Below are 17975 nucleotides of genomic sequence, written 5' to 3' on the forward strand. Positions count from 1 at the left end.
GTGCCTTGCATCAACATGCAAGCACAACTTTTTAAATTCTTTAACAGAAATTCACTCTTTCTAAGGTAAATCTGTAAACTCTGTTCCTACAAAAGCTTTAACTCAGTAGAGAAAGGCATTTTAAAATTTGTTATTATTATTTTATTTTTTTTTTTTTTTTTTAAAAGCATCAAGACCCAAAGATGTGTTAAAAGGCTTCAAAGATTCTGGCCAGAAATTCTTGACAAAATTTAATAGAGACCATGAGAATTATACACAATGCAGTGGAAATATAGTATTTAAATAACACATTAAAACTGCCTGGGTTTGAAATATTTTGCATGCTTCCTTCAAGATAAGGCTGATGGACCATCGAAAGAAAGAGTTACAGAGGTTGTGTGGCATCACGCTCCAAAAAAACAATAAATGTGAAAAAACCCCACAACATTGAAGGGATATGCTTATTCATCTGCAATTTTTTTCTAGAGGTTCCTTACACCTTTCACTTCATGCTTCATATTCTATTTTGACAGGATAATCCAATTCTATTAGTTTACTTTGGATTTTCCTAAAGCTAGTAAGCAAGCAAATATGAACTTAAGGAAGTGAATGAGCTATAATTTACTACAACATCAGCAAGCTAATTGAAGATGCAATAAAGCAGTGATCAATCTGAAATCACAATTAAGACAAACATGGATCCAAATTATCAAATTATCATAATATGATATATGAACAAACAGAACGATGAGGCTAAGTCTATATGAAACAACCTTGCAGAGATTTTGGAGGGATGTCCGATTCCTGACCTGAGACAGCTTGTTAGAACTACGTTAGGTGCAGATGTAAGCATCTGTAGCCTGGAAGCATCTTCTATGCATGGGCCTCTTAGACTTCAGATCTTGCCAAAGGCAGTCACTTAGAGCAGGTAATAAAGCCTACTGGTTTACAAGAGGTTTTAAATATCTGAGTTAGATTCACAGCTTAAGTACTGCGATAGTCAAAACCTCAAACTACACCTGGTTTCAAGAGCAGAATGAGGATTCAAAATCCTCATTTAAATATCATAAATTTCCAAAATAATGCCTGGAAATAATGAGATTACTCAGCTGGACTCACTGCCATCAGCGCTGAATAGATTGTCTGTTTAAAACTGACAAATGGAAAATTCCTAATAAAAGTTTTTAATACTGTTCCTTTCCAAGATTAGGAAACTCAAGTTCATAGTTTCCTCTAGATCATATTTTCCTACATTATTTCTTGAAAATATTACTTAATCAAAGGTATCACTACCATGAAATGCAACTTCTATTGCTTTTACTTCATCCACAAGGACAACCATGTCACCAAAGAAACAAGTTAGATTTGTCAGAAACAAATCTCAATCCCATCTGTGCTGTTTGGTATTTCTACACTTGCCTACCTTTAAGTGCTTGCAAATGCAGTTCAACATAATTCAGTTTAATTTCTTCATTGTTTATTTTTACATCTTTTGGATATCTTCCAACTGAAACGTCATCCTTACCTTTTATATCATTAATAGAGTAGCTACTTATAAAGCAGTGCTAACAGCTTGTTAATAAACTTGATGAGTTACTGCTCCTATGTGAATTCTTTTGCTTCTGCTTCCATTACTTATAAATTTTCCTAGCCTACATCTAATTTCTGATTTGTTCAATATCATGATTAAAAAACAAAATTATCCTCAGCACTAGTTGGATGTACACACTCAGCTGAGAATTTAGAAGGCTTACAAAAGGGTCTTTGTGTGGGGTTTTGGGGCGGGGAGGAGGAAGGGCTCACTCTATACTGCCTGTTAATAAGGACAATGTTTCACTTTTGATATCACCTCTTGGGAAATTTCGCTGGAGAAACTACTTCTTGCTCATTATTCTTTATTTTTTCATAGCTTCCTGCTAGCTAGAAATTGTTATCTTTCAGAGTACATTAAAGAACTGTTTCTTTTTGGGCAGAAGGGAGAACCTGTATTCCCAGACAAATAACCTGGGAGAACAATGAATAAATACAGCCTTTCTTTTAAACCACTCCTGAATTACAAACTCAATTTTTGACTTTGAAAGCTGGGAATTTGGCTGGACTATGTACTGCATTTCACAGTAAATCATATTTTTTATTATGTATTAATTTCTGTACTGTATATTCATTGGTTTATATTATTGTAGCCAATGACCTGCTGTATTCAAGGGCCACCTCAACAAAACCACAGAAAAATTGTTCCTGAATCACGGAGCTTGAAATTTACTTTGAAGCATATTACAAGCAAACAAATATTAGAAAGGAAAGGTCTTACAGGTACATTTATGCTCAAGATGCTGAATCCACTGTGGTGAAAATTGTTTCTTATGAAGGCAACAGATTGTCTCCTGTCTGGTACAGGGCACTGATCTCATACAATCTTCAAAGACCAGGGTAGGGGTCTCCCAACAAAAAAGTTTGTGTTTCTTGATCATTTAATATGTCTTATTGAGGGGGGGAGGGGATTTTCATTTTCTAGATCTTATATTACAGGGTTACTGTAAAAGATCTCAGCCACACAGCAGTCATCAATCAATAGTCAGTGTTGATACAAAAGGGCAGTTTATTTCATAGGTTTTTACAAGAACCCATCTCATGCTGCCAGCTGATAAGTTACTCACATCTGTCTAAATGTTTACTTATACTAGAGTAAAACCTTTTCTCCTTAAGTACATTTAAAGATTTAATTCTTTATTCAAAGAGCTGCATATACACAAATGTTTTCTAGGGGAGAGCAACAGTCACCACTGATAAACCGTCTACCAGATATAAAAAAAAAAAAATCACTTCACTGAAGGAAAAAGCTTCTCTGCATTTCATAACTATGCCCATAAATGCCTGTTACTGCTTCAAATTTTACCCAACTGTTCTTATAGGCATTGTTACAACGTTGGGTTTTTAGACTTCAAATTCACCTTCAACACTATCTGTATCAAAGGGGGATCCCACAGAGCAAACAAAATCTGAAACGTTTAAGAAATGTATGAGAAAAAAGATCATTTCATATCTAATGCTCAATTATATATTTCATACAACTTCCACAAAGCAAGCAACCTGATTAAAAGGAAGTTTGTAAATGGAGGCATGGCAGATTTATTGGATATTTTTAAACACTCCAGCACCAACAGAAACAAACATTCAGGAAGCGACAGATGAAAAAATATTTCAGATAATTTGATATAAACTCTCTGAGACAGCAGGTTAAAGTGAAGAACCAAACCAGAAAAGAACAAACTGGCATCTTGCTTCGGGCAACTGATTAATCATTATTTAATAAGAGCCTGAACCTATATCAAACCAAAATGTCTCAGGCTGCAATTGTCCTCAAGGACAAGAGAAATTTGTGTTTACTTGCAACGGAACACTGGACTAAATCAAAATCTAAACCCCATATTTTCTTCAAAATAGTCCTAAATATAAAAGGTATATTATTCAGTGGATCTTCTTTAACTGCAAAGATGAGAAAAACAGTTATAAAAACAACTTTATTGCTACTTTTGATTCAATTTCTCTGTAATCATTGGCTCCAAGCATAAATACACCTTTATTTTTTTTTTTTTTTTTTTTTTTTAATTTTCCCCCTATCTCCGGGCCTGATTTTGAATCACGTTCCATTTGCAAAGCAAAGCCACACTCAAGTGCTTTACTTATTTCTTGTGATATGCCTTGAATACATGAGGGTATCAAGACATACAAAATCAAAGTAGTAAACACAGAGGTGACTCAAGTAACAAGAAAAAACTAGTTAAAAGCTCACTTCAAAGGTTTAAATATTTTACCTAATCTTAGGACTAAATAATAACAATTAATAAAAAACAAAGACTGAGCAAGAAGCAGTACAGCCACAAGGGACAAGATTTCTAACTGTAAGAGGTAGAGGGCTAAAGTGATGAAAACTTTATTCATTGTCTCACTACACCCTTGGCTCTATGTTTCTTGCAAAAATGGTTAGAGAAGATTGAGAATAAAATAGGAGCAAGTACAGAATAATAGAAGAAACAGAGTTTGTGTATTTATCTACATCTCTAGGTTGATTCACTGTAGTGCAGCTCAACAAACTGAAATCTCACAAGGAATATTTGGTGAGATTACTGCTCAGAGGTGCTGTAATTTTATTTGGCTATTTGCACCTGTACAACAGGCAGTTCTAATGGAGTCACTTAGACTGTGAATTCTTAAGTACATAGGGCTTTTTTCTCCCTGACATCACAGAAAAGCCAAAAAACCCCACTTATTCTCTCTCACACAAAGGCAGACAGATGTTGATAAAGCTAAATACAAAAGATTAATTTGGTACATAACTGAAAACTTTGTATCTGAACAGTTTTAAAGACACAGAACAACAAACAACAAAATGTCCACAAATAAGCCGATTTCTGGGGTAATTGTCTGTTGCCGGGAAAAATACAGAAAGTGTTCCAACAGCGATCAATATGTCTCACAAAGAAACTGAGAAAGGTCAGCTACTCTATCAGCCCACACTGTCTACTTATAATTTCCTCTCCTCCTGTTGTTTAGGGATAACAGAATAACAACTTATTTATATGGAAAATTTTGTTGGAAGAGAAACTACTGGACCCAAAGGAATATCACTGTTCGGCTGATACACTTTGATCAGAAGAATGAAAGATGAAAAAACAACATTGACTGTTCCAGAATTTTTTTTCCTCATATTCTCTACATCTTGTCATTCAGCTTAACAACTTCTGAATGCTCAGACCATGTGGAGATGCATTTATTAAATACTGTTTCTGTCCAACTTACAAAAAGCAAGCGATTAGAAAAAATGCCACGTGCATATATTTTTTTCTATTTCAAGTAACAAAAAATGGGTATTATTTTCCATTTGATATATGGCATTTCTTCTAACAATCATGAGAAGTCTTCAACATGAATTTTCAAAACACCGGTTCTTTTCTTAACATTAAAATAGCTTGATATGAACAAGAAAAACAGCTACTGAGCTCAAAACATACTTTTATATGTGTGTGTGTATATATACATATATACACAGACATATATATATGTATCGTTAGACATACAAGCACAAAGAATTTTCTGTGTGACCCAAGGATGTGCCATTCAGAACATATTTCTGATGTAATTCTTTTAGTTTAATATTTTCAAAAAATATATATATATTCCATCTTTTCCAAATATGCTAATTGTATTGCATGATTCTATAACATAAGATATTCTTATCTTTAGTTGCATATGGAAGTAAGAAAAATTGTCATTATAATCAACCTATCTAGTCACTATTGTTGCTTATAGTGGAATCATACGCAGAATCGCAGGCTGAGCAAAGGGAAATACAAATAATAGCTGTTGTACAAAGGTAAGAGAAAACAAGCCCGGATTGTCTGAAGTGCTACGCACAGTCATGGTACCTTCATTCATGGATATACTCAAAACTCAGTTTTACAAGGTCCCGTGCAGCTTGAACTAACTCCACAATAGCCCTGCTTTGAGCAGGATGGCAAATTCAATGTCCCTCTTAGTGTTTCCCTCCAACCTAAATTACCTTACAATTCTATCGTTTATCTTGTCATCATAATTGTTCACAACAGAAATGTTAGTAAAAAAAACAAACAGAAGAAGCAATATGAAGAACATTGGAAGTTCCAAGACAAAACTGCTAGTAGCAGAAGAAACAAGCTTTATCAATAGACAGGCATTAGCCATAACGCAGGAGAAGGGCAAAAAGGAAGAAACAAGTCATCAGTATTTCAAAAATACCTGGCACTATGTTTCATGTCATGTTGCAAAGTGCTAAAGAATAAAAAAAAAAGCTAACGGGACCACTTAGAAAAAGCATGCAGGCATTACAATAGTCCAAATTGGACATATCTAAATATACATGTCCTAGGGAATATTTGGAGATGCTGTATATCATCAGTCTTTTCTGATTGTTCCTGAATTCTTATCAGTAGTTACGATTTTTTTTTTTTTTTCTCCCCGTAAATTCCACAGATTATACAAGTTTTGGTGATTTCTGATTTGTGTTTTTAAACTTTAAGTCTAATGTCTTTTTCCTTTTGGGAAACTTCTTACAGGCATCAAAATGTTGCAGGAAACTTTAATTCTTTCGAGTAATTTTTTCCTTATAGAAAATAAAATCACTGTGCTATGAACTTTTAATGCTTGCCCTAGGCCTTCCTTAAGTGTCTGGAAAAAAATTAAATCCCTAAACAAGAATCTTTATGCCACTAAGTCTACAAGATTGTGCTGTAGTGGATAAAATAAGTGAAGAAATTCTCAAAAGACCTAATTATAATTACTACTACCACTGTATATGTCTGAACAAGTGAACTGACTGAAGCACAAATGATGTCAACAAAAAGAAAGTGTCTCAAACTATGTAAGGCACAGATTTCACTTTTTTATATTGAAGCATTATGATTTCAATTAGCACGCATCGTACATATGGTCCAAGTTCATTTCCCTATTTAATAACTTTTTTAAAAGAAGCTTAGAGAATAAAAGGAAAGCAAAAAATTAAAGACCATAGCACCAGACGGATATAATGAACTATTTAGATCAACACATAGCATTAGAACAGCATCCTAGCAAGTTATTTTATCCACTTTCTAAAATTATAAGGCAATGCAAGCAATTAGCCCTGTTTTTCCAGAAATTCAGAAAGACTATTTGTGGAGTCGATGATCCTGAGGGTCTCTTCCAACTAAAATGATTCCGTGATTCAGTACTTTATATATGATTCAGAACACTTCACTCCCACAGAAATATTTACTCAATCTAAACCTGGAACGATAACAATTTCATGTGTTCCTGGAACTGTGATGTACACATAGTAGTTTATTTTCTGCTTTTAGGTCATTTCAAAAGGCCACAAAAATATTCCAGCTTTGTTATTAGAAGAGTTCTTGAACTCCATACCTAATTTCTCACATGTACCCACTGAAAACCTGAAATACCACTTTTTCCTACTGCCTCTGGTATTACTCAACCCCTCCAAAGCAATTCCCCCTGGAAATTTAGTAATAACCTTTGAAGAGCAACAGGTCATCAGCCAGATCCTTAGGCAGTCAAAAGAAAGGAAAAGTAAGCAATTTCAAGTATTTCCATTGTAATAAACCTTCTAGAAAACACTTGTCCTCTAGCTCCTATCACCTTCATAGCAGCTGAAATACATACTTGATGATAGACTTGTATCACAATATTTGGATATTTCTAGTCTGAAGTCTGTTTCAAGTAGTTACAATAGAGTAGATTTCCCAACTTAAACATCCACATTTGAAAATGTAAGCCATGGATTTATGCAAAAGTAAATACACTGAAATATCTCTTGAGAAATATTCCTGTTCTTGAAGAGTCTCCATGCAGATCTCCTGGCATACTTACTAATTATAAAAGAAATGGTGATTTACTTATTAAAAAAAAGTCATCTCAGTGAATGTAAAATGAATAGTTAAATATATTGCAGTAAAAGCTTTCTAATAAAGTAAACTTGGTATGAAAGTTATGTTTTAAAGTAGTTATCCCTCCATCAAACTGAAAGTCCTTATGATTACATCATAAATTAAGCCAACTACTGGCAACAGACAGCTGAGTGAGCCACAGCTGTATGGTGAACAGTGGTATTTCCAAGTGATGTTAGTATTCTCTAGAGACACAATGTGACATTCTAGGCACCTGTTTTCCCTGTACATTTCCTATGGTGCAGCAAATTACGGCTTCCAGACAGCCACTAGGAAAGACAGCATTAAACCCATTCAAAAACTTAGCTGTTTAAAATTAAATTCTTCAGTTCCTTCATAAAAAAGCCATACCCTAACATCAACCATTCTGGATGACTGGAAATGGTAATATAAGCATCTAAGTGAAGTTCATGAGTTCTGTCAGAAATACAGAGCTTATCTTGAAAGTTTCAGCCTTAGCATCCAACATCACGGAGGCATCAGGCAGATGCAAACACAACATGAATGCACATACGTCATTCAGGTCTTGAATTTAACATATTTGTCAGTATTGGGTCTGTTTGTTGACAATCAACCAACAACTAAATTTTATAAAATAGGAAAAACATTCTAATTATCCACGTCTGAACCACATTGACAATTAAGTTTGCAAGTTACGAACTGGAGGACGACAGCTATCAGTGACCAAAATCTAAGTAATTCTGGAAACATTCATCTAATTTTCTACCACGGAACAAAACAAAGTTAACTATAACATGAGAAATAGAGAGAATTAAATACAGAGAATTAAGATTTGAAGAACGAAGAAATAAAAATATGTATGATATTTTGCAGACAATACTCACCAAAAATAGAGTTCTGAAGTTGCTCAGATCACCAAAGAATTCTTCTATGCTTGTTACTTTGGGATCAAAGGTGAAGTATTCTCCCAAATTTTCATACAATTTTGTCATGTTGTTGTGCATGTTGGACAATTTTTCATATTGCTCTCGGGCACTCTCAGCAAAGCTGTAAGGTTTTGTTAAGGAAAGTGATTCAAATGTAATCCAATCTAACAGTTAAAAAAAAGTAAATTCAGTACAAAGGTTAGAACTGGAAAATTTTCTAGTGCTATCCTGCTTTCAAATATGACATTCTTATGTATTAATGTTTACAGATCTGCAAGATCACAACAACATAAGGTGGTGGCACACTTCTCCATTAAATGATCCCTTTCTGATCGTCAAAGTTTGCCATTAACAGACTACACTACCGACTTCATAAGATTTCCAAACATTCGGGACATTTCTATTCTAATCAATGATTAATTTTGTAAAATACACTCTATGAAAAGACATGCTGAAAATTAGTTTGCTGTGAGAATCTTACTATAATGCCCCTTTATATGGAAAATATAGTTTTAGGACAATTCATTTGCAAATACAGGAAGGGTGCAAGCTACTAAGGGAAATATTAGTTTGCCTTGAAGCAGGTAAGTTTTAGTCTGTTTTCTTTGGTTGTGATTGTTTATATCCACAAAGATACAAAGTCCTAAATCACTGTTAAAAAAAAAAAGCTAGTACACGATTAAACTTGTTCTGCTGATACTGAATTGCAGCTGATGAAAGTGTTGTGCTGTACATATCAAAACCCAAGAACAAAAGACAAGAGTTATTCCCTGAACTACAAAAATCACGCAGCCTGGCTCCCTGTGGCTTTTTCTTGAATGACTTCCATGCGAATTCCAATTCTTAACACAGCACAGCTCATGCTTCAACCTTTCCCATACTTGAGACTCTAATTGGAGACTCTGCCGAGTATCACTCAATATCTTTGAGATCCCTATATCTCTGCAAAATAACAACTAATCTGGAAACTAATTAGGGAAAAAAGACATACAGAGAAACCGTATAACTCATTTATTTTTGAGATTAGACTAAATCCAGAAGTGATCCTTCAGAAAATAGTCAACAAATTGCAGAATAAAGGCAAGAAATTCAGGTGGATATTCTATTCATAACATTCCCCTAGTGTTTGCATACTCTCAAGTACTTAAAAGGCTGCATTTCACAAGCTACGTGCAAGAGGAGCAAGTCTGAAAATATCTTCCAGAGGCCTAATATTTTACTTGGATTTTCCTGTTCTAACCAGTGGGAAGGTAGATAAATAATAGTTTAAAAATTGTGGGTTTTTTAAAGTATGATCGAAAACTCTATATAACATGAATTTTCCTCTTAAGAAACTCATTTTCCAGGCAATCTTTTCTTCTTCATTAGAGCCTCAGTAGCATATAAGAAAAGCTGTATTCTTTTGTTAGCTGATAATGTTCATTTTGAATGGCAAAAAGAAGAAACTACCAATGTGATGAATTTTAATATATAAATATGAAGATTTTAAAATGGTAATATCTACCTATATGTTTCATATCAGTGCTAACACAGTAGTAATACCTATATTTTCAGTTTATTAAAAAGAAGTTTAACCTGCTTGGTTAGAATTTCAAGCTTGGACTGCTCATCTTAATACAAGACAAACTTGGTATAGTTCTGTCTTCAATGACATTTAACTGTACAAAAGGAAATAAAAGTTTAATGGCAAGAATACATTAAACAGGTAATAATGGCACATTACTGAATTATTGAGCACAGCCTAAAAATTTTAGAAAAACATGGCTTGCCTCAGAGTCAGCAAACTACTGTGTTGAACAGCTCACAAAAATACTAGGAAAAAAAGAGATAGAAAGGTATATAATTATTTTAAAGAAACTACAGATAGAATTTGTATAACTCCATTAATATAAAACCAAATTAATATACTAAAAATGACTGAAGAGTCTGAAAAACAAACAAACAATCTTCAAACATTCCAGATTTGAAATTAATTCTTTGAGACAAAGCTCCCAGAGTCAAATTCTCCATTCAGGTTGCTCATTCAACATGAAAAATAACAGCAGTAAGTACTAAAAAGGCAAAAAAACACCCCAATACTGGTACTGAAACTAGAACATATTTTAAAGCAACACTGTAGAAACCTATACTGTCATTTCAACATTATTATTTTTTATCTAATAAGTACCAAGCTGCAAATAAGAAACACTGTTAACAGACAGCTTGTAAGACAAACAAATGTTGGTAAGACGGATGAATATGATGAGCAGAGAGAACAGAGTATTTTAACTGTACTTAATTTTGAAGCAAACAAGTCAGTGTTGTAGAGACAATAGTTTCCAGTCATAGATCACGTCATATTAACAAAGTTATTCTTTGTCACACTCTATATGCTTCATACAATCATCACACTTATAAAATATTAGTAACTTGAAACATCACCTTGAAATGTACAACTTCAAGTCATTGCAAAGACTTAGTCAATACAATAATCCCAGAGGGGCAAAGCCACACTTGCCTGCACTATTTCACACACACACAAACACATTGTTGAAAAAATCTAAGCTATCAAAAATAGCATAATAGAAATACTTAATTCCAAGTTTTCATTAATATAGATTGCTCATTTAAAAATGGTAAACAAGGTTTCATTTTTACTATTATTAACAACAACAAAAATCACAGAACTATCAAGTGTGGAGATGTTTGTTCAACGAAGAGAAATTACTTTATTCACAAGCTTGGTTTTCCACATACACACATTTTTTTCGTTCCTTTCATAACCAGAAGAACATTCTAAGCCAAGACTGTACTGTAAATACTATTATTTGAAAAATAATAAGCAAACAAAACAAAACCTTAACACACTTGGACACATTCCCCAAGTTCCACATAAACAAAAATGGGCTTGTAAATCTGAATATATAGAAATTTATTGCTTTACTAATATTAGGAAACACACCACTGCAACAAGGACAGAACCATCTCTAGTCACCATCTAAGCAACTTTGTCCATATAATCCTTACTGAAGTTTTGAAATACATATCTAAGAGATTATTAGGTAAAGGAAAGTTTATGTTTGTTAACCCATTTCCTTTTTTTCATTTTAATACGACTGTAGGTGGCAACTCCACAAAACAACCCTGAGATTTTCCAAGTGTCAGGTTTGAATTTCTGAAGCAGCAGTATTTCAGCTTAAAATTTACAGATTTCTTCCAAAAGTGCTGTCCTATTGGATTGGTTTCACCCTGAGGTTAAAAAAATAAGTAAATCATTGTTTAGGAACAGGTACATGCAACCCCACAAAATCCTCTGTACGCTATGTGTCTGAAGAGTTCTAAAGAAAATTAAAATGCAAACAAATAACAAAAGGAAACTTCATGTCTTTTAAACTACAAAGATACAGGTAAATGTAGACCATTAACTCCATTATCCTTATTACTTTCTTAACCTTTGCTGCTGAATTTCAGTTATCTACTAATTCTATTTTTTCCTGTCTCTTCTTCCTGTTAAGAGGGAGGCTGGGAAACTTCCACTTTTCTTTTGTTGGGTTTTTTTAAAGGATTATATTTATGTGTTTGCACTTGCTGCCAACTTAAGCTTCCAGCCAGCTGTGTGGTTTGCTTGACAATAACCACCAGTGGGGTGGGGGGAGGAGGGAACAAAAAACCACAAACAACCTGCTTAGAAACCCAGATGGATAATATTCTCACTGCAGAAATCCTTCAGTGTGGTGTCAGTATCAGAATACAGGTAACTATTAGTACAGCTCTAAAAAGCCAGATGTCCTTAGAGAAAAGATATTTTCAGTTGTTAAATCAATGATTTTTATACTTTGCAATATATGACCAGATTACTACAGTTTGCTGGCATTTCAGTGCAATGCCTAAATTAATTCACTTAATTAAGCAAGCAATGGATACAAATGTTACCATGACACTATGCTATCACACTGTGTCAAAGGTAAAGAATCACTAATTACCACCAATAGTTGAATTTAAATCTTCATGTACCACTTTCCATGGTACTTCCATGCTTTCTTAGTGGTTTCTTCCATGTAAACGGATGAAAAAAAAAGATCAGAGAAATCAAGGTTAAAGACCTCAAATGTGCTGGAGGGAAAGGCATCTCTTCCACCATAACATCTGCTATGAATTTCACATCAATATATCAATAACTTGAATAAAAGTTAATAAAGTACCTGAACACACACAAAAAACCCCCTCACTTGCCTGAAGGCAAGACCTATTCCTGTCAGCATCTAGAAAGAAAATGAAAGCCAACACTGACACCTTGGCATTCATCAACAATGAATATGCCACAGTAGAAAGAACATTGGTCATTTAACTATAATTATAAAAACCACACCGATGTTCCAGCAGCCAAGGAGGTCCCTCTCCGGGGCATACAGCGATTATCAAAATGGAATTTAAGGGATGTTGACCAGCAGTCTGAAACAATAAAACAAACAGAGCAGAGAGTTGATGTCTTTGATACCTCAAGAAGAAGAAAGAATGCACCGCAAGACAAAAAGGAGATACCTGCCAAAAATATTTTAACACCTTCCAAATGCATTTCAAAGACTAAATAGAAGTTCTTTTGACGTACCCTTCCAGCTACTGGTTACAGGAAGCTGAAAACAGGTGAAAGCAGCATTCCATTGGGAGAGTGTTTCATGTAATGCTTGATTCTCAAAAGTTTGTGCTGATAGAAAAAATTCATTTAACAAAGGCAGCTGGCACTATGCTACAGATGGATTAAGCCCTAACAGAGAATAAAAACACAGGAACAAAAGAAAATAAAGACCCACTGGGACTAGAGATGGAAGATGTTCTCATTTATAAACATACTCAACCCAAAGGGAAAAAAATCAATGTATTTAGCATAGTATATAAATAAGCATTATAACAAGCAGGTAAAAAATAGCCTGGGATTTTCTAGGAGTCTGGAAAGAAAAGCCACCTATACTTATTTAAATATCTGATCTACTTATTTTTCAGTTAACTTCAGTTTTACTGAATGTATCAAGGTTTGTTATTCTACTATACACACTGATCCCAACATTCATTACAGACAGAAACTGTTCTCAAGACAGCAAAGCATTATTAAAAAACAGAAACATGGCTTCATATGATTTCCTTTCAATTTCTCCATACTAGTCTTTTTCGGTACATTTCTGTTTGTTTCTACAGTTAGATTTTATATGACACACTGCTTTCAGATAAAAGTTATAGTCAATGCTAATTTATAATTTAAAATAGGAAAACTGGTAATCCATTTATTATTTCCAATGTAAATCTTTTTTCTCTCAAAATAATGCATTTATAAAAAAATACATAGTGTTTGTTTGTTAGCCCTAAATTGCAGATTGATAAATCTGCATTGAGGAGCACAAAATGTCCATGAAATATATCATTACACGATGATAAAGCTCTGAGCCGTCATAATCCTAAATACTGCAAGACTGAAAATATATATGTCAATGTGTATTCTTCTATGCTTTACTAAATTTACAATTTGAAATAATGTATCATTCTGTTAGCTATTCCAGACTCTTGAGTACTCATTTACTGTTGTGAAAATTGACAATTTCCATCAGAATGTTCTGTGTCTCAGATAATACAGTTTAATTAAAGCTGGCTTATTAAAATTTCCATGACAAATTATATGTTTGAATGTTTCTCTCCTGTCCTGAGCTGAACTACAGAATTAATGTCAGTTCTTGAAGCAGGAGGAAACGCAGCCACAAATCATAATGCTGCTTTATTATTCTGGAGATACACATACACATTACAACTTTAAAGGGAGAGATGCATTTGGAATTTCTCCAATAACTTACATACCAACAGTTGATGTTTCAATAAAATTACAGCATTCTTAGTTCAACAGCACAGTCTACAAATTGTAACGATGGAAACCCAGTCTATTAATCTTTACTGAGTATTCTGCTATTTTGAAGAAACGGAAGTTAGTTTTACTTCCATTAACTAACTGTCAGTCAACTCAATCCATAACATGTTACTCCAGATACTGCGGGAAATTTAATAAATGTGCTGAAAAACTGCCTATTCAAAAAGCTTGAAGGTAAAAGTGTTGGAGCCTGAAATGATATAGTTGGGGGAGAATTAATTAGGCAGAAAGAATTATGTAAACAATCACACAACAGTTGATTTTTGTTTGTATGTCTTTATGATGTGTTAGATAAAGCATGTAAGAGTGGGATTAAAACACATTTGTGCCACCACTCATTACAAATCTTGTGTTTTACTAATATCAATATGTGGATCACCAGATCTGCTTGCAAATTCATTCTTAGGTGGCACTTGACATCCTCAGCAATAAGAAATGAGCAACAAAAGGACATTAAGTGTACAGTAGAGCAGGTACAAAACCACAAAACAATTAGAAGACTCTGCTTAAACAGGGGGCTCTGCATTTATATATTTCAATTAAATGGATTATTCTCATCATCGGAATTTCACAAGATACTAACAATTCAGCTAAATCAAATACAAGGACCAAATAATTGAGTTTATTTATCTGCAGTGGGTTTGACTTAGGTTCCTATCTGTACTTCAGACAAATAATTGTCTGACTTTACAAAAAAGAACCAAACCCATGCTTCAAACTCATCCGTTAATATAATGTAATTCCTTGACATGATCACCTGTAGTTAAAACCCTAAGCTGACTGCTTGCTAATCTATAGCTATACGCTATTCATAAAGCAAAACATCTTTTCCCCCCATGGGTTCACTTCTCTACTACTAATATTGAGGAAACAGCCTTCAACAAGAACACAAATATTTTTGTAATGATTTCCAAACAAGTATCACTACGTGTGAAATTTACTAAGAATAATTCAACCATACATACCACATTCTGTCATTTAAAAGCTCTTACAAAGCATTTCAGAGCAGGATTCTGGATCAAGGAACTGCCAAGCTAGGCAAAAAATATATTTTATAGAGCTGGAAGAGAAAGTTTGATTCAGTAGCGTCATTCTCTTTAATGAAGGATGTACTTTTAGGTTCTAATCTCCAAGCTCATTCATAATAGAGCATTCTTTGCATTGAACTGGAGAAACACAAACAGAACTTATTAGCTGAAGACAGAAATTCAGCTTTAATAACAGTGAGTCATTTACACTGATAGCTTTATTTTCACCTGCTATCAGAATGTAAACAGATGCTAACAATTTTATCATTCACATTACATATACAATGTACACAGAAGACAAGACTTCTGGAGCATAAACTGATAATTATGAAATACAATCATATACCTAATATTTTCTGCCTGTTGAAAGCCTTTGTTCTGTGAAAAAAAAAACAAAAACGTAACTCTTCATTACAATACACCTCATCTACACAAATTAAACTCAAAAAAACCGAGACCCATAGAAGGAGCCCCATTTTGTCTATTTACACAAAATCATGTATTTCTGAAGACCTTAAAGGTTTACTAATTAAGCACCCATAAAAAGCTCAGTGTGAGAATTTCCTTCTCATTACAACACAAATTACCTCATCATTCAGCATTCTGACAGCATAGCCCAGAAACAAACAAACAAACCAACAATCACCACACACCACAAAAGAACAGTTGCTTCTCAGTTATCACACAGCAAAGAGGTCTACTCCTTTCCCTGGTCTTAATTACATTAATACCTGAAGAAGTCAGTAACTCTCAGAATTATTTAATACAACTGCATTCAGTGTGTACAGACAATATTTCAGTGCTTGTGTTTATGAAAATGAAGCACAGCAAGATCATAACCACCTGATAACAATGCTGGCTGTGACCTGCTCCTCCCTCAATTGCTGAATCATGCTTAAGTTCATGTTCCTTGAGGCTTTCTGACTTGTCTCTAAATGGCCATAAAATTTTCATCTTGATAAACACCAGAAAAATCCCTCAATGTTGACTTACTCTCAGCTCTAAGCAATCATACCAATTCCTAATTTTCATGCATTCAAACTTCTCAATAATGAAAAGACCATTTCCATTGATTCTACATATACCACTTCGCTATGTACAAGAGAAAGTTTACGTCAACCTAATTCCAATACTGCCTTTTTTATTTATACTTCTGCTAATCAGGATGCAAATAAGCACTCATTTCTCTAGAAGTCCCATTGGAACTCTCTAGGCAAAAACTGATAAACAAGGGCCTATTTTATAAAATATTCAGTCCAAGAGACAAAGCTCCACAGGCTCCTTCTTAAATTGGTTTACATCGGAAAAGTCTGTTCAAAGACTTATGAATATCCTGTGGTAGCATGAAGAAAAAAAGAAACACTTTAAAAGTAAATAAGAGCACTTGGCTCCTCAAACTGAACACATGAAAGGCAGCATTTATAAAACCATAGGCTAGAGAAAAGGGAAGATCTTGGCTATCCTGGAGATATATATATATATATTTTTTTTATATTTTTTTTTTTTAATTGGAGAATCTCAAAAATTTGAGCTAGGTATTAACCTAAATTATCTTAAGAACACTAATACTACTGTCCCTTCAGAGAGCGGAAAACAAAACAACGAAACAACAAACAAAAACCCCACACAGTTGCTGACCTCGTAAGGGTTTTTTTTCCATAATTGTAACAGGGAAATAATCCCTGAAGTCCATACACTCATTTTTAATAGGAGACAGAAAGATCAAAACAATTTCTAAAAGTTCAAGAACTGAAAGTGAAACAAACCTTTCAACCTGACAAAATGCTTTATTTCCACTGATGAAGTCATCAGAATTTTGAAACTGCTTTCACAACAACATGCAGAGCGCAATGGAATTTACTGACACTACCTGACAGGTGAAAAACTTCCTTTTAAGAGAATGGCAAAATGCCATCATGAATGAAAGAGGCGCACTATTTATAGCTTCATTTGTTCTGAAATGGATGTTGTGAGAACTGTTAAAAAGCAGGAAAAAAGAAGATCATACCAGAAGAAGAATGAAATAGATAAAGGTATAGATAAAACTTCACACCCAGTGTATATTGGTTATGTATTTCATGATCTTCCCTCGCAGTTCTTCAGCCTTTTTAGGCCTTTAGCACATAGTTCACTATGCCAACGGCATGAAGAGGGAGGGGGTAACTGGTGGGAGTCTGACAACAGAGAGTACTGGGTGACAAAAGAAAGGCAAATAGATTCTTATAAAACTGCAGAAGAATGTGAAGAATGCTCCAGTTATTATTCCAGCTTGGTAATGTTTTACATGTTACTTTCTTATACTTGTGTACAAAATTCATTCAGATCCTTCCAAGTCATCAATAACATTTTTTGCCTGGCATCCCATACTAATAAGTCTGAAAAGGAGTCACTCCCTATAGTTTTATGCAGGTGCTTTTCCAGCACCTTTTATAACAGAAATCATCTAGTTCTTAATAATTCTCCTTTGTGTTATTTTGGTTTAAAAATAATTTGAAACAATATGAAGTATGGTATTTGTAGCTTTTTCAAACTCAAATCTCTTTCTTTTTTTGGTGGCAAACAATTAATTATAATCACTATTCATGCATTAATTAGAAAGCAACATAGAAGACATAATACTCAAGAATATATCAAAGAGAAAATGTTGCAAGAGTAATGGATTTCTAGTGTACCTTCCCTGGAGAACAATTAGATAAAAATCTGTTTAGATGAA

General features: G+C 33.9%; 1 protein-coding gene across 1 annotated transcript in view; it reads right to left on the minus strand.

Moving 5' to 3' along the window:
• Positions 1–17975, minus strand: part of DIAPH2 (diaphanous related formin 2) — a 209323-nt gene that overhangs the window by 73668 nt on the left and 117680 nt on the right. Inside the window, exon 25 of the mRNA XM_082061623.1 lies at positions 8303–8466. Coding sequence (XP_081917749.1) covers positions 8303–8466 — 164 coding nt within the window. The remainder of the gene's footprint in view (positions 1–8302; positions 8467–17975) is intronic.

This window comes from Streptopelia decaocto (genome assembly GCF_964273445.1).
Source record: "Streptopelia decaocto genome assembly, chromosome: 10".
NCBI lineage: Eukaryota > Metazoa > Chordata > Aves > Columbiformes > Columbidae > Streptopelia > Streptopelia decaocto.